Source organism: Spea bombifrons, chromosome 13 (assembly GCF_027358695.1).
Source record: "Spea bombifrons isolate aSpeBom1 chromosome 13, aSpeBom1.2.pri, whole genome shotgun sequence".
Classification (NCBI taxonomy): Eukaryota; Metazoa; Chordata; class Amphibia; order Anura; family Pelobatidae; genus Spea; species Spea bombifrons.
The window spans coordinates 7,575,400-7,593,837 of record NC_071099.1 but is presented as its reverse complement, the minus strand read 5'-3'; the positions used below and the strand labels follow the sequence as shown (position 1 = coordinate 7,593,837).

The window sequence follows — 18,438 nt, the reverse complement described above, 5'->3', positions numbered from 1 at the left end:
TGTCCCGGGATTGGAGACTTTCTCCTTGTAGCCGTCTGCCCTTCCAGGTTTCTGCAGCCATCAGCGAATGGGAAACACACTGCACAACCACGTCTCTTCTCTGTACAAATGAGCACCATTGTAGCTTGCTCATCCAAAGGTTTTACTCTGCGTGGTCTATGCGATACAGCCAAGTGCACACCATCTTCCAGTAGCTTCTTCACCATCACTCCTTTTAATACCAAGCCCATTTTTATGTCCTTTTACCCTAGATGCATGTAAAGGATGGACCTTACTGTCACCTGTAGAAGGTTCCTCCTTTGAAGTATGGCTTCTGCTGGACCTGGGACCAGCTGCTCCCTGGAGTAGCTTACTGCCATGTTGATATTCTAGTTGGCCAGTACTCCTAGCACCATGCATAGACCCGCCTTCACTTAACCCATAAAGCTTACATTTAATGGCATTCTTAATCACAGTCTTTTTCTCCAGACATCTTGTATTGTACTGTGGCTGCTCACCCGCTGCTTGTACAATATTTAACGTTTCAGATACGGTGTCCTCTTCCTCCTGGACCTTAATCTGTTGCTGCAGAGCTGCATCTGTATACCCAGTTCATCTAACTGGAGTTGTAGTAGTCTGTGTTTTCCTACTGCGGTAACCCTTTGTTCCTCAAGGGTTGCTTTCACCTCACTCAGCTCTAAGGTTGATATTTCCAGTTGATGTCTGAGAGATTTATTGTCTTTATCCAGTTCAAGCCCACCTTGTTGAAGCTTTACATTCAAAGTCTGGGCATTCTCCAGACTCTCCGCCATTTTGTCTCTCTCAGTCTGGATATCAGCAAGCTGCCTCATTAAGGTTTGCCTGTCACGTTCTATGTTACTCAGTATTGCTTCCGGGTTACGTTAGTTCATATCACTCTCCCTTAAAGCTTGATCTCTGTTGTGAATAGCCAATCCTAAATCCTCCTCTTTTAGAAGCATAGCTGTCTCCATTTGCTTTAGCTGAGCTTCTGTGTCCTGTATCTGATCCTTGCACGATTCCAGTTCTGCCTTTTTCTGGAAATATTTGTCTTTTAGTGCTACGTTGGCCTTATGAAGTTCAGTGCTCTCTTTACTAGCTTTAGACAAGGCCTGGATTTCATCTTGTAGTTGTTTTACGGTCTCCTGCAGCTTTACTTTTTCTAGACGCTTAACTGCAAGTGTTAAATTCACATTGCTATTCTCAGAAAGGAGCCCGAATACACGATCTGCGTCCTCTTTACCTTTCTGGGACACCTCTGCGAGACGTTTTTCAACCACCAGCTTTTGTTCCTGCAACTGTTTTATCTCTTTAAGTTTTGCCGACATGTCAACATGTTTTTCTCTAGAAGCAGCCATTTCATTTTGCAAAGTGAGATTTTCTCCCTCAAGCTGGCCAATAGTTCGGTGCAATTCTTCCTGTAATTGTGCTGCTTGGTTTTTAACCTCTATTAATTCATGTTCTTTTAGCATACACTCATCAGTCAGCTTTTTGTTCTTGCATATCTGTTTCCCAACATACTCTGACTGCTCAATCACATACTGATTCAGCTCATCTCTGGGCATAGCTTCCACTTTCCTGAGCTTGGTAGTCCATGCCACATTGTTACATTCACCACGACTCAGTTTGTCATAGCAAACATTTAACTCTGTCAGTCTCTTAAGTTCACAGTCCCTCTGTTTGATAGCATCATCTGTAATTTGTGTTTCTCCTCCTGAAGTTGAAGAACCACCAGTGAAAGACTCTCTCTAGCTATTGTAAAGTCTCTTTTGTCCCCCTGTGCAGCACAATTGCAAGACATAGGTAGCATTCCCACTTTCGTTTCTGCAGCATTTCGTTTATGTGTAACTGCTTTTAGCTGCAAGTTCAAATCAGAGACTTCACCCTGGTGCAGCCACTTTAAGGATTCAATTTGCTCCTTTAACTCTTGTGCCTCAATACAGGACCCTGCACCCTTTATATATGCCTTTTGTGCCAGTTTCAGTGGTTCCACATATCCACTGCAGGTTGGCTGGCGAGTGAAACATGGAAAGGACATTTTATTTCTGCTTTGCTGTCCTTTTCCCATCTTGCATTAGACTAGCAGTCACTGCAATACGCAAATCCAAGAGATTGTACTCCAGGTCTTTAATCGCTCCCTCTGCAGTATGCAATCAAGTAATTACCAGCAGGCCATAGCGACAAAATGCTTTTCCTTTGCAGGTTTCACAGATATGCAATACTTTTATCCAGCAATAAGTCGTCACAAACACATCAAGGCCATCCTCCGTAAGCATATGTATTTTAGCCAGCAATACATAAGGGCACATACCATGCAACAGTCTTTGTAGAGTTTCCACTCAATCCTCTGGGTTAAGCTGTAATATCTTCTGGCACATCCACAGTAGCTTGGTAACTTCAGGCCACGCAACACTGTCTCACGTTTGGGGTTCCTGGATCTGGTGTAGCACTCGTCACCAGCATCCACTCAGTTGTTCACTTGGTTCGTGCTTTCTGCCCACAGACCATAGCAGTGCTTTGCCCGCATTCTCCACCATATGCGACAACCCCTGTAGCATGAGGGCCGCACAGTCCTCTAGGGCAATCAGAGTCAGGAACAGCAGCTTTGAACAAAACAGTGCTTTATTTTAACCGCTTAAACCCCAAAAACCAAATCATAAAAAGAAAACCTAGCTCCCAATTGGAGGCCTCTCTAAATGAACTATGCTGGTCCAGACTGACCAGCCTAATCACCCACTACCTCAACCTCCCAGCCAGACCGAGCTACGCCAGGCTCTGGAAAACCTCACCCAGACAACACACAAAATGTCCAGGCAGGTATTGCCTCACTTGGCTCCGGGATGGTCCTCTTGTGCAGGGCCTCTCCTTGCCCTGGGAGCTCAGGGAAACTTCCTCTTCCCCCAACAGTCTCTGAATATCAGGCTCCAGGGGTTTTTAATGCCCAGCACCTGTGCCTGACGCCGGCCCCATAGGAATCCCGGACCGGATCCTGTGGACTTCTTGCCTCCTGGGAAACCCGGCATGGAATTTCCACAAAATGGGGAAATGGAGCATTGGCCCACCCTGCTCTCCAATTGCTCCACCCCAGGGACCCATATTTATGATCTGATAGCACCTGTACCCAAATGCCACACTAAGCATCTCCCTGGGGTTTACAGTGTCACAAGTTATAGATATAGTTTTTCCCTGGAGCCTGCGGTGGCTGTAGATGACACCTTGTTTTGTATGATTGGGATGAAAGCTTGAATTGTGGAGGAACCTATACCTGTCTGTGAAGGGAGCCTTTGGTGACACTTATGGCACAGTCCAGGAAGCTCACACTATGTTTTGAGAAATTAATTTTAAGTTTTATTGATGAGTGGGATGAATTGTAAGATTCATGGAAGTTTGAAAGATTTTCTTCTCCTTCTGTCCATATTATGAAAATGTCATTGATATAACAATAATATTTATATGGTTTGTGGGGGTGAGTGGCTAGGAATCTCTGTTCTAGGTCGGCCATGAAAAGATTAGCGTATTGTGGTGACATTTTAGTGCTCATGGCTGTCCTGGTCATTTGTAGGTAGTTGTTGTGTGACATTGTGGGAGGAAAGGAATTTGATGCAGGCCTCAATATCATCTTTATGGGGGATGTTACTATATAAAGACTCCACATCGGTGGTTACAAGTATAGTATTAGCAGGTAAGTTTGTGAATTGGCTCATTGTGTTGGCTCATCTGTGGTGTCCTGTATAAAGCTCTCAATGTTTTTTAACTAGGGGCTTAAGAATGTTTTCTATGAAGCCAAATATTGGTCCAATAAGTGTATCCATACCTATTGTAATGGGTCATCCTGGGTGGATTCCTAGCCACTCACCCCCACAAACCATATAAATATTATCTTTATATCTGTCACCGTGCGCCACGTAGAGTCCCGGATCCCTCGTCGCGGGAACCGTCGGGCAGACGGACCTCCCGATAACGGCTCGGCACTGCCTCGTGGCAGGCGGTGCTCCCGACCTCACGGTCAGCGCGCACGGCGTGCCTCGCGCGTGTCGCGCTCCCGCCGAGGAGGGGGCGGGGCTTAGCCCCGATGGTGTAACCTCCCTCTCAGACAGAACACCAGACTACTCGCTTGGATTTGCCCCTTTTGTACTGCGTTACTGGACTTTGTGTGGTGGTGCCTGCGCCACGACCTGCACCCCCCCACCTGACAATATCGATGGCCTTTTTGATAAAATGAAAAGAGAAAGAGAAGAAAACCTTTTAAACTTCCATGAATCTTTCAAATTATTCCACCCATCAATAAAACTCAAAATGAATTTCTTAAAACATAGGTGTCACCAACAGACAGGTGTCACAGACAGGTACAGCTACCTCCACAAATCAAGCTTTCATCCAATTACACAAAACAAGGGGTCATCTACAACCAAGCTATCAGATACCACCGCATTTGTTCTGACACTGAGGACCAGGACTCCTAAGTGCGCTGGCAAAGTGAGGAAGAGCTGCAGGGAAAAAAACATATCTAAAAAAATTAGATATTGTTATCTAACAATTTAATTGTTGTTCTTGTCTCTAACACCATCACTTGTTTTACGGGGTAACTTCTGTCATGTTTAGAGCTGCAACTAACGATTATTTTCATAATATTTTTTCGATTAATTGGATGGGTTTATTTAAAATAATTTAATGAACAAACTGGATGTTAAACACAAACAGCAGAATATGCATATCTGAGCCCAGGCTTGCCACTCTGCCTCCCAGATATGCCTTATACCCCCTGTATGCCTTATAACCCCCACTGTGCCCCCTGATATACCTTATAACTCCCTATATGCCACCCCTCGCACTTACCCCAGACTCCCTGATGTCGAGTGGGGGCAGCCGGTGAACGTCTGTGTGATGCACAGACAAACTTCTTTCGCTGGAGCTTCTATGACTGACCACCGGATGGTCATGTGACGCTGGGGCTCCATTACAGAAGACCCAGCGGAAGTGGAGGGCAGTAGTGAAGGTTGTCTGCGCGCATCGCACAGACGCCCACCGGCTGCTATAGAGAAGGATCCAGGTGCCTTGCAGCGCTGCGGCGGGTCCTCCTCTCTGACAGCCGGGCCTTCTATGGTGGCGCACCGGAAAGGTCATGTGACGCCGGTTCTCCATCATAGAAGTCCCGGCGGAAGTGGAGGGAAGTAGTGAAGGATGTTTGCGCGCATCGCACAGATGTCCACCGGCTGCCAGAGAGAAGGATCCAGATCTTAGTGTTTATTTTTGGTCGGATTATAAGACGAGGGGTATTTTTCAGAGCATTTGGTGTGGAAAAACCCTCATCTTATATTCGATAAAATCTATTCAACTAATTGATAATGAAATTCTTGGCAACAATTTTCATTATTGATTGTATCGATTAGTATTGCTTCAGACCTGAAGTAGAGAGGATAACTTTGGAAAGCTTGTCTTTTAAATATTATCTTAGTCCAATAAAAAAGGTATTACTGCAATACTGTTTTGTTTTTTTTACATTGTATACTATATACAGAGGCGTATCTAGGGTATGACTCGTGCCATAGGCGCCATTTGAAAGGGGGCGCCAGTGAGCGGCTTTTAAATGCTTGGCGCCTCTCATTCTCCTCCACGAGCCCTCTACCTTCGTCTTGGTGCCGGCATTTCATGCTGAACGCCGTAATATGACGTTATATTTCGGCGCTCACCAGCGAGCAGCTTTTAAACACTGTCTTTTTTTTTTGATGCGGAGGAGAGAGAGGGACACCTAGCAACGGCTCGACGGCCCTCGTTCTCCCCCGCATAAAAAAAAAAGACAGCATTTAAAAGCCGCTCCCAGGTGCCTGCTGCTTCACTGCTGAGCGCCGAAATATGACGTCATATTACGGCGCTTAGCAGTGAAGCAGCGGACACCGCAGCAGCGCAGGAAGACAAGACTCTTGTTGCTGGACCTCAAGGTGAGAGAACTACAAAGGGGGAGAGGAAGAGGGTAGTAGGGAAAGGGGTTAGAAAGTGACAAGGGAGGGAGAGGGGGGAATAAAGAGTGTGAATTAATGTGTGAAAGTTTGGACAGGGGTGCAATTTCAGTGCTTGCCATAGGCGCTATTTTCACTAGATACGCCTCTGACTATATATCTTGCAAAGGTGGTTTTCAATGGCTCAAGCTGTTGATGGTTAAAGACTTGATCGGTGAAATAGAGCAAGAGGTTATGTATACAAATCAGCTTTCAATATAAGTAAAACGCTTAGGGTCGGTACTTTATGATGATACACACTGAAGTCATTGAGACAAAAAGCTGAATGTATGGGGCATTACACAAAAACGATGCATGCGTTCCTGCAGCCATGTACTGTAATCATTTAGTTATGTCTTATCTATCGATAGGTTATCAGGAATTGGCAAAGAACGTGATTGGTACCGTCCACCGGGAGGTGTATGTAACTCCACGGCGCAGTTCTTCTGACGTCACTTCCGGAACTGTAATATCACATAGCCGGTGTGGGCTACCAGCATTAAACTGACTGTGTTGACTTCGCCATGTCTTCTCTGCTGAAAGTAGATCAGGAGCTCAAAAAAAAGGTTAGAAGCAAGGCAAATTTGAACGTTGGCTCTATGAATTCTGCTAAAATTATCGGACCTGGCGAGAGAACAACAATAGATGGTTATCAGGCAGTATATTTTTTAAGGGCCTGGGGGAATGCGTGGGGAGAGCGCGCATGTTAGAGAATCCGTCTAGCACGTTTGGTGCGGCGTTGTAGTCCCATGTGCCCGTGTAGATACGTAATCGTTGTGGAGTAAATAATGGTGTGCCTTTACTGACACTCCATGTGTCTGCTACTGTTCTGGTAGTTGTCGGTACTTCTTAAAGACTGTATAACTCTGCGAGTGGCAGTGTTGGCATACGGGTGGCTAAGTCTGGGTATAATGGGATTCAGAGCAGTGGTGTACACGTGTTGCATAAGATGGAGAGGCACGGTCTCCATGTGGCATGTTTTGCTGTTAATTTTATTCTGACTTCTGGTTTTTAATGATACGAGAACACATTTTACAGGTCTGCACGTTTGCAACAGATAATTGACCTTGGTGTTTTACTTTTTATTATGTAGATGTGTAAAATTTTATCCAGTTTTTGCTGACAGGCTATCAATTTCTTTACTCTGGAAGACTGAATTATTTGTGTTTGGTGGAGAGCCACCTAATATCCCTATGCATTATCAAGTGACGTTTCCTTGTGTGAGGGTCTAAGTATGTCCTGCATAGTTCACAGACCAACGATGCTCAGACCTTGTTACAGGAAAAGCTAGCTAGCTAGGGTCTCACTTTAATAATGTATGGTTTTGTTCTCTGTAGTGAATCAATCCTGCTGTCTTGAAGCTTTGCACAAAATATTTTTATTTTTTTTTCTTATACCCCCTATATCCCTGTCTTAAAATCCATGTGTGAAAGGCTGCTTAAAAAGGTAGAACAGCCCCAAGCAAACCTGTGTTATGTCAAGTCCCATCTCTGAACAGAATATCCCCTTTCTCAGCATCTTAAGATGTTATCTTGCTAACTTGGTATCACACCAAAGGTTGATTGGGAGGCTGGTAGATAGTCCAGTTAGTGTGTCTCTTCTGTTCATCCTGTACGAAGCTTCTTCTGTGGCTGCCAACCAGTAAAGACTGATGTTACTGTGCTGCCTCCAACTCCTCTTTGACTGCACTCTCATTTTGCCTCACAGTTCCTAGCTTGTTTTTGGAGGTGACCATGCCCTCAGATACCTGATCCTCCATCTCATTGTTACGTGTAATGATTGCTAGAACGCTTACCCTGCTGTTGCAGTAGATTGATACATTGTTTATTTTTCATTATCCATGTTGGTCAGGGCATTTAAGTTTGTTTATTTTTTCTGTTTCTTCTAAGGGTTGTCTTGTGTGTAGTTATAAGAAGTCCTCTCACAAACTCTGTCATTGCTGTCTTCCACAACATTTGTTGGATGATTCTGCTGACCCAGTTGCACAGTTTGTTTTGGCTGCTGTCTTTAGCAAGGCACACTCTATCTTCCTTATCTCTTCAGTGCCAGCTATGTAGGAGATACACCCTACAAAGTTTACTTTTGTTACATTTTCCTCTCCTATAGAAAAGGGGAACCTTTGGAAACCTGACAAATCCCCTGTAGCTGAAACTCTGGACAATCCAAGATAGTCCAGCAGCAGCACCTGCTGCCTCTTTGGAGTTGCAGCTAGTGCAAAATCTATCTCTGCAGAATATCCCTGCAGAAGCTGATGGTTTTTGACGTTCTTCAGTCACCTTTCTGACACTTTAACTTTTTTTTTTAAAATAATCTCTGCTTGCCAGGTATATCCAGATTAACGAATAATGAATTATTTGGACTGCGGTCCCCCGTGATCATTGCTAACGGAGCGACAAGAGTTTTTAGCTTTCACACTATATCAAGCCTCTCCAACAACACACATTTAAATGTCCTTGTGAATAGGGGCTGCTTTTGTGAGTACACAACTCACTTAATCCTATTTAGATGACTTCATTGTTATAATATTGTTGCATACGGCACCAAGTGTTTCCTATTTTTATTTTTGCAAACATTGCTTTAAGATGAACATTAATGTAAGCTTTACAGTGTTATCTATTGTATTATATACTTGATCTTTGGAGTGAACGGTGTTTGGTTTTTCGGGGGTCTGTCCACCTGGGATTTATTTTGGGTGTAATTTTCTGTCACCCAGCTTGTGAGATCTCTTCAAAAACATATGCCTTCTTAAGGTAGGTACTGAATTCAGGGGCAGTTATGGTTGATGGGGTCTTTAGGGTGAATTTAGGGGCAGTTATGGTTGTCTACGCACATCGTGCAGATGCTCACCGTCTGCCCCCAGACACCAGGGAGTCTGGAGCACGGGGGTAGGTCTGGGGGGGCATATGAAGGGCACAGTGGTATATAGGGGGTTATAAGGCATATTTTGGGGGGGGTAGTGGCATATAGGGGCTATAGGACAGGGCTCGACACATCCCAGGTCGCCATGGCGACAGAGAATTTTGTCCTAGCGCCTAGGTTTTGTCAGCCTCTTACATCCAGAAAAAATTGTGGATGTTAGAGGCTGAGCTACCACACGGGGGCGCTGCTGCTGCTGTCTGGGCAGACAGCACAGCCACTCAGAGCCCGCCCCCGAGCCTGAGATCACTCCCACGGAGTGATTCTGTAGGCTGAGAACGCGGTTGCTGCATAACCAGCAATTGTGTTTTCAGCTGCCACAGGCAGCTTCAGGGAAGGGGATTGTGTGTTGATTGGGTCCCCACACAAGTGTGGGGACCTGACCCAACACCCCCAGCTGCCTGATCGCTCCATGAGAGCGACAGTGCAGCGTTAACCCCTTCAATGATCGCGGCATTTAGGGGTTAATTCTCGTTTTGCACGGGGCTCTGGTCCTGGTGGTCTCCCTGGAAGCCCAGGCAGACCAGCAACAGCAAAAACGAGCCTCCATAAGCCCTTTGATGATTCCTGTAGGCATGGAAGCCTACAGCAGTCATCAAAGACTCCCCTCCCTGCAGTGGCTGGTCTATAGACCAGCAATTGAGTCCCAGCTGCCAGAGGCAGCTTCAGGGACAGGGGAGAGGGTTCTTTGGTCTCCACATGAGTGTAGAGACCAGCCCCAACACCCCCCTGCTGCCTGATCGCTCCAAGAGAGCGACAGTGCAGCATTAACCCCTTCAATGCCACAATTGTGTATGACACATTCGTGCCATTGCAGGGGTTAACATTTGTCCCCACAAGCTTGTGGGGACTAAATATCAGTCAATGCTGTGCTCCAATGGAACATCAGCATCGAAAGAGTTAAAAAATAAATAAATAAATAAATAAAAAAACAGCACTGACCTGAAAGTCCAGGGTGCTTCCAGGTCAAACGCTGTGAGTTTAGTAAGTGGGCTGATGATGATCAGATCACTCCTGACCAACTGTTAGTTGGCTCCTAAAAATCCTGGCTCCTAACTTTTTTACCTGGCGCCTAGATTCACAACAAATTTGTCAAGCCCTGCTATAGGACATATCTGGGGGTACAAGGCATATGTGGGTAAGGTGTGGCATATCTGGGGGGCAGTGTGGCAAGCCTGGGCTCAAATGTGCATAACTGGGGGGGCAGGTTGGGAAATAAAAACAAGAAATGCGTTTTTATCAGTTTTTTTTTTCTTCTGCTGTATGTATTTAATATCCTGTTTGCTTGTTAAATTATTTTAAATAAATGAAAAATTTACATTTTTTTTATCTGATTAATCGATTATGAAAATAACTGTTAGTTGCAGCCCTGATCAGGTCATACAGTTATCACAAATTCCCCTCGACTGCTTAGAAGCTGTTTTTGAAGACACTTGGTCTCTCTGATCTAGTTATTAAAACTTTGCTGGCAGGAAGATGGCCTTCAGAAGAGTGTATTGGAAAGACTGCACAACATTTTCTTGTTCACAATATAATAAGAGATCCTTTATCAGCAGAAGTCCTATATACCCCAGTCTTTCTTGAAGGATTCCAACAAAGTCTTCATCCTAACTCTCTCTCTAAGTGAGGGCTTTCAGATTATGCTGTCTGATCACCCTCTTATCAGACTATTTAAGTACTCTGCTTTTCTTTTGACTTACTGTTCCATTCCAGGACATGCTTTCCATAATTTCCTTTCTCACGTACGGTTTGAAGAAAAGTTTCGGGACACAGATGTACAAAGGATGTACTATGGACTATTCTGCTGGACAGTCCTCTTCTTTTGGTCTTTTCACTTCATAAAATCTAGGGCTTCAACTAACGATTATTTTGATATAGGGCTGCAACTAACTATTTTCATAATCGATTAGTTGGCCGATTATTTTTTCAATTATTCGGATAAAAAAATGTACATTTTTCATTTATTTAAAATAATTTAATAAAACAACGTAGGATGTTAAAAACAAACAGAAGAATAAAAAACTGATAAAAATTTCCTTTTTTTGTTTTTATTTCCTAACCGTCCTCCCGGACATATGCCACTCCGTCCTCCCGGACATTGCCACTCCGTCCTCCCGGACATATGCCACTCCGTCCTCCCGGACATATGCCACTCCGTCCTCCCGGACATATGCCACTCCGTCCTCCCGGACATATGCCACTCCGTCCTCCCGGACATTGCCACTCCGTCCTCCCGGACATATGCCACTCCGTCCTCCCGGACATATGCCACTCCGTCCTCCCGGACATATGCCACTCCGTCCTCCCGGACATATGCCACTCCGTCCTCCCGGACATATGCCACTCCGTCCTCCCGGACATATGCCACTCCGTCCTCCCGGACATATGCCACTCCGTCCTCCCGGACATATGCCACTCCGTCCTCCCGGACATATGCCACTCCGTCCTCCCGGACATATGCCACTCCGTCCTCCCGGACATATGCCACTCCGTCCTCCCGGACATATGCCACTCCGTCCTCCCGGACATATGCCACTCCGTCCTCCCGGACATATGCCACTCCGTCCTCCCGGACATATGCCACTCCGTCCTCCCGGACATATGCCACTCCGTCCTCCCGGACATATGCCACTCCGTCCTCCCGGACATATGCCACTCCGTCCTCCCGGACATATGCCACTCCGTCCTCCCGGACATATGCCACTCCGTCCTCCCGGACATATGCCACAGTGCATATGGGGGGAGTAAACGGCATAGATTTGCAGACTCGTTCAAAGACACAATACTTTTATAAATAAATACAGGGTTAATCTTTACTGCCCCCAGGATTTAGATTCCCCCTTAGTTTGCCCCCCCCTTTGCTGCTAACTGCACCTTCAGTTAAATTAATTAAATTAACCCTCAGTCTTCCGCATTAAATTAATCCTGAAGAGAAGACCTCATCAACCACAACTGCCCCTAAATTAACCCTAAACACCCCATCAACCACAACTGCCACTAAATTAACCCCCACCTCCTCTAACTTTCAGCAGCCCAAATATTAATGTTACACTGAGATGAGCCATGTGGATGCTATATGAAATGGGGGGCCAATTAACATTTTGGCCCCGCCCCTTTCTTTCTCTCTGTCCCTCCTTGCAGTTAATCGGCAGTGGCTGCAAGGAGGGACTGTAAGTAGTAAATGCTGTGAGTCACAAAAAGATTATAAAACGAAACGGTGTTTCTCAGAGCGTTTGCTCTGTGCCCCCATATGCCTTATACCCCCCTATATGCCACAATCCCCCCTGATATGCCTTTTACTCCCGAGATGCCACTGTGCCCCCTGATATGCCTTATAGAGAAACTGACAGCGTTAAAATAGGTACAAAAATATGCTTTAATAAATATAGATAATACACAATACCAGGGCTCGACAAATCCCAGGCGCCAGGTCGCCATGGCCTAGGTTTTGTCAGCCTCTTACATCCAGAAAAAATTGTGGATGTAAGAGGCTGAGTCACCACACGGGGGCGCTGCTGCTGCTGTCTCCTGCTGCTGTCTGCCCAGGAGTCTGGGCAGACAGCACAGCCACTCCGAGCCCGCCCCCGAGCCTGAGATCACTCCCATGGAGTGATTCTGTAGGCTGAAAACGCGGTTGCTGCAAAACCAGCAATCGCGGTTTCAGCTGCCACAGGCAGCTTCAGGGAAGGGGGTTGTGTGTTGATTGGGTCCCCACACAAGTGTGGGGACCTGACACAACACCCCCAGCTGCCTGATCGCTCCATGAGAGCGACAGTACAGCGTTAACCCCTTCAATGCCGCGATCGCGGCATTTAGGGCTTAATTCCCGTTTTGTACGGGGCTCTGCTGCTGGTGGTCTGCCTGGAAGCCCAGGCAGACCAGCAACAGCAAAAACGAGCCCCCACAAGCCCTTTGATGATTCCTGTAGTCATGGAAACCTACAGCAGTCATCAGAGAGACCCCCCCTGCAATGGCTGGTCTATAGACCAGCAATTGAGTCCCAGCTGCCAGAGGCAGCTTCAGGGACAGGGGGAGAGGGTTCTTTGGTCTCCACATGAGTGTGGAGAGCAGCCCCAACCCTCCCCTACTGCCTGATCGCTCCCTGAGAGCGACAGTGCAGTGTTAACCCCTTCAATGCCACAATTGTGTATGACATATTCACGGCATTGCAGGGGTTAACATTTGTCCCCACAAGCTTGTGGGGACTAAATATCAGTCAATGCTGTGCGCCAATGGAACATCAGCATTGAAAGGGTTAAAAAATAATAATAATAAAAAAAAACAGCACTGGCCTGGAAGTTCAGGGTGCTTCCAGGTCAAATGCTGTGATTTTAGTAAGCGGGCTGATAATGATCAGATCACTCCTGACCAACTGTTAGTTTAAAAAAAATCCTGGCTCCTAACTTTTTTACCTGGCGCCTAGATTCACAACAAATTTGTCAAGCCCTGCACAATACAATATAAATACATGGAAAATACAAACAATAAATCAATTACAGCAATCAAAAAATAAAAAACACAAATTAAAGCATGCACTTAATTAATCCCGAAAAAAAACTCATTTTATAAATCGATAAAAATCGATTCAACTAATCGATAATGAAAATAGTTGACGATTTTCATAATCTATCTATTTTATCGATTCGTTATTGCAGCCCTGATAAAATCAGGTCTGTGAGGTAGGCATGTGGAATTCAATCCATGCATTCTCAATACTAGGCAGGGTAGGTGTTTTCATCTTCAGAGATGGTGTTACAACACAAAGGTCTACAAGATATAATAACTGCCTCTCACCTTTTTCTGGCTCACTGCTTAATTATATACATGTGTGCTGCTGGTCGATTGGGAAAAATACCTGTACATTTCTTTTAGGTAGCAATCAAAATATTTCCCTTGCATGTTTACTTTTAATTTGTATTTACATTAATGTTAGGTGTTTATCATCTTTATGTAAAGCTAGGAATTTTGGTGTAGTTCTGTCTTTTTGTCCTGCCTCATGGGGGGAGGGGTGACCTCATCTTAAGTGCTGACTGTAAGTAAAAGGGAATATACAGGTAAGAAAATGTTACATTTCGTTAAAGGTAATGTGTAGACTAAAATTACGAGCAGATTTTTGTTTTACTCTCATTTTGGGAAATGACAAGCAAGCCCACGGAAGAGGCCTTATTTTGCCCTCTTTCTTTTGGGGTCATGTTTAACTTTTTTTTTATTTTTTTTTTTCCTTTTAGGTCGATTGTTTCAGAGAGAGAATAACAAGTGAGGTATGAACATTATCACAGATCAGTGTTTTTTTTGTTTTGGCAAATCAGTGTTTGTACTTATCTTTGTTATTACAAAGTAATAAACATCCAAATCAGCAAAATAGTAATAATGAGGCATTTACTTTTACTAACAGTGCTTGTAGCAGAGTATTCAGTTTTCATAAGCATGTGATTTGAAAAACATGTAACAGCAATGTCAATTGGCCCACACTAGTGTGACCAGGTTGTTCTTGAAAACAACCACGAACATAGCAAATCAACTTGCATAGTGATATATAAACGTATTATAAAAACAAAATTAACTCCCTTCTTATAGAGTGCAGCTACTGGCCCACACTCAAATTATATTATTTTAAGCAAACTGAAAATTTTAAAGAAAAAAAAAAACGAGAAAAAAAACCTTTTCCTTCAATATGTACTGGTTATACCTTGAATGGACTTCCCAGCATGTCCATTCATTTTCCTAGAGTTTTTTTTTCTTTTATCCATCTTATTCACTGTGCATTGTCCATTTGTATTCAGGATATTGTTTTTTCTTAAATCTAGTTGTTTATCGAAATCCTTTTGTCTTGAACAGTTTCCTTTAAAGATTAACTATCTGCCCTTTAGGGATATTATTCAACCAAACTGAATTATGACAATTTAAAAAAAAATATATAATATATATAAAACGTTGATTTAACACGTTTTAGAATTTCTTATAATAACATTGCATTGAAAACATTTGATTCTTTTTCTAGTTGGGTACAAATGTCAAATGCTAAATGTATTAAGTTATTGTGTAAATCATGGCTCGACAAATCTCAGGCGCCAGGTCGCAATGGTGACAGAGAATTTTGTCCTGGCGACTAGGTGTTTGTCAGCCTGTTACATGCACAAAAAATTGCCCCCGCGTCACCACACAGGGCTGCTGCTGCTCTCTGCCCAGGAGTCCGAGCAGACCAGCACAGCCACTCCGAGCCCGCCCCCGAGCCTGTGATCACTCCCACGGGCAGCTTCAGGGAAGGGGGTTGAGTGTTGATTGGGTCCCCACACAGATCAGTAGGGGGCAGGCTGAAGGACTTTCTTCATCAGTGGACTCGGTCCACTTAAGATGGCTGGTTTCTGGGGGTCATCTCCAGAGGGTACAATCTGGAGTTTATAAGTATCCCCCCCCCCTAGTGTTTCCGGGTGCCAGGCTCTTCAAGATTTATTCCAAGGTTTTGTAACGAAGAAGGCCCTGATTCCATTGCCCCCAGACCAAAGAGCAAGAGGCATCTACTATCAGGTCTTCACAATGCCAAAGGCTTCAGGTTAATCATAGACTTCAGGTTCCTGAATCGTATTCTTTACAAGAGATTTAAGATGGAATTGTTCGAATCTACCATAGAGTTTATCTCCCTGGGAGATTTCTTGGCGACACACGATCTTCAGAACGCTTATCTTCATGCACCTATCCAAAAAGACTCCCTAAGTTTCCTGCATGTGGCCATTCCTTCTTCAGGGGTCTTCCGCTCCAAGGATCTTTACCAAGTCAGAAGGTACAGCCTTCCTGAGAAGGTATAAATGTGGCCCCCTTTCTAGACGCTTGGCTACTAGCAGCAATGTCTTCAGATCGCTTAATCCATCACCCCTCTCTATTTCAGATCATACATTTTCAGAAGTCCCGTGTTCTGCCAAGCGGAAAAATCCCTTTTCATTATATGCACTTCTGTCTTTTTCCTTCGGAAGACACGGGCCATGATACATTCTGACTCATTTTGTCGTCAGAGATTGCTAGTGCTCCTTCTAGGAAGGTGTGCGTTTCTAGTAAGAGTTAGCCATGCTCTCGATGGGCACCAGCCTGAGTGGCTGGGGTGCAACCCTGGAGGAAGGCTTCCAATAAGGACTATGGTCAGCACGACAGCAGTGCCTACACATCATTGTTTTGGAGCACTTAGGTCTCTGGAAAGACCTTTGGTCCTGGCAGAACAGATTACGAGGCAGTTTAGTGAAGATTCTGGCAGACAATGTTAGAGTCCTGGTGTTTTTTTAACTAAACAAGGAGGAGCAAGGGGACCTACTACAGAGCATAGGGACCAAGAAGAATCTGCCCCACTGCTGTATTCATTCAAGGAAAACAAAAGATCCCTGCAGACTTCCTCAGCAGAAGACCAGTTAGACATTGCCCTTATGGTTACAACAGTCAACAATAGGTTGAATTGTTTCTACTCCCTGTCAGCAGTGGACCATCCTGGGCGCCTTTTCCCTCTGCCTCTAATTGCCCGAATTCTAAGAAAGATCAAGAAAGGGAAATGTCTTGTAGCTCTGGATTGGCCCAAGAGCATTTGGTACCCATAGCGTGTCCCCCTGTCAGAGTCCCAGAAGATAAGAGATCAAGCTAGAGCCTGTTCTCCATCCAGATACCTCATACCTAAAGTTTACAGCATGGCTTCTGACAGGAAGAGATTTGTCCAGGCTGGCCTCTCTAAAGAGGTTGCCGATACCTTTTTAATGTGGAGTAGGAAACAGATTACAAATCTGATACAAGAGCTGAAATAATTTCTGTTTATGGGGCTCCATTAGTCCCCTCTAGCTAGATTACATTCACAAATCTTGGACTTCCTGCAGTAAGTAAGGGATAATTTCCTATCGCCTTGAAGCTGTCCATATTGCGGCCCTTAGTTTATTCCACCCTGGGTGAAGGCTAAGTGAAATATCTGCTGACTGCAGCCTTTCAACCGATCACGGGTACCTTTCTGGAATCTCAATTTGGTCTTGACCTTAGCTCGGTTTAAAGCTTTGCAAGAAGTCTACCTCAGGATGCTTACCATGAAGACCGCCTTAACATCAGCCAGACGGGTAACAGATTCATGCAAAAAGTTCTTTCTCCTTTCCGCCTAAATCAAGAAATTGTGTGTTTTATGAAGTAATGGATGCTGGCTGTGGGCATGTACCGTATTTGCCCAAATACAGGCCACACTTTTTTTTTTCTCCCACTTTAAGTCTTTAAAGTGGGGATGCGGCCTATATTCGGGGTCTACCGCGCGACGCCGGGACATGCAGTGCCGGGCGCTGGGCAGGCAGCAGGGTTAGGACCTGCATCCTACTCTCCGATACGCTCAGAGAGCCTCCCCTGCCAGCACTTTCCACAGGGGGGGTGCCGGCACGGGAGATTGTCTAAGCACATTGCGCAGACGTTCACCGGCTGCGGCGATGCGCGCGTAAACAACCTTTGCTGCCGGCAGGTCTGCATGATGTGCTTTAACAATCTCCCTTGCCGGGAATTCCCACGAGGGGAGTCCCGGCAAGGGAGATTGCTAAAGCACATCGTGCAGACGTGCCGACAGCGGAGGTTGTTTACGCGTGTCACCACAGCTGGTGAACGTCCGCACGATGTGTTTTACCTCTGCCCCCAAGACTTACCAGAGCAGACTCCGGGGTGTCTTGCAGGGCCGGTGGGGGACATCTACGCAATATGCGTTGTGACAAACCCTGCAGCACAAGGGCCATAAACATCGCAGTTAGGGGTCTTAAGCACAGTCCTCTAGGGCGATCAGAGTCAGGAACAACAGTTTGAAGCAAAACAGTGCTTTATTTTTAATAGCTCAAAACCAAATTATAAAAACAAAACCTAGCTCCCAATTTGAGCCCTCTAACTAAACTATGCTGGTCCAGACTGACCAGCCTAATCACCCACTACCTCAACCTCCCAGCCAGCTACGCCAGGCTCTGGAAAACCTCCCCCAGACTGCACACAAAATGTCCAGGCAGGTATTGCCTCACTTGGCTCCGGGATGGTCCTCTTGTGCAGGGCCTCTCCTTGCCCTGGGAGCTCAGGGAAACTTCCTCTTCCCCCAACAGTCTCTCCAGGGGTTTTTAATGCCCAGCACCTGTACCTGATGCCAGCCTCACAGAAATCCCGTACTGGATCCTGCAGACTTCTAGCCTCCTGGAAAAGCTGGCATGGATTTTCCACAAAATGGGGGAATGGAGCATTGGCCCACCCTGCTCTCCAATTGCTCCACCCCAGGGACCCATCTGTATAATCTGCATAGCAGCTGTACTCAGATTCCATGCTAATCATCTCCCTGGGGTTCACAATCTCACAGCGTATACAACTTCCGGTACCGGCACATCTGCTGAGTGCCGGCACCGGAAGTTGTATAAGTCGGGGGGGGGCAGAGTGGCAGCATATCTCTGGGGAGGGGGGCGGAAGAGTGGCAGCATATCTCTGGGGAGGGGGGCGGAAGAGTGGCAGCATATCTCTGGGGAGGGGGGGCAGCAGAGTGGCAGCATATTTCGGGGGG

General features: G+C 45.5%; 1 protein-coding gene across 1 annotated transcript in view; it reads left to right on the top strand.

The window, feature by feature from the left end:
* The first annotated feature begins 6,440 nt into the window (after nt 1-6,440).
* PSME3 (proteasome activator subunit 3) overlaps nt 6,441-18,438 on the top strand; it is a 51,992-nt gene continuing 39,994 nt past the window's right edge. The window contains exons 1-2 of the mRNA XM_053453935.1: nt 6,441-6,559; nt 14,138-14,170. Of these exons, the coding sequence (XP_053309910.1) occupies nt 6,518-6,559; nt 14,138-14,170 (75 nt within the window). The 5' untranslated portion in view covers nt 6,441-6,517. The remainder of the gene's footprint in view (nt 6,560-14,137; nt 14,171-18,438) is intronic.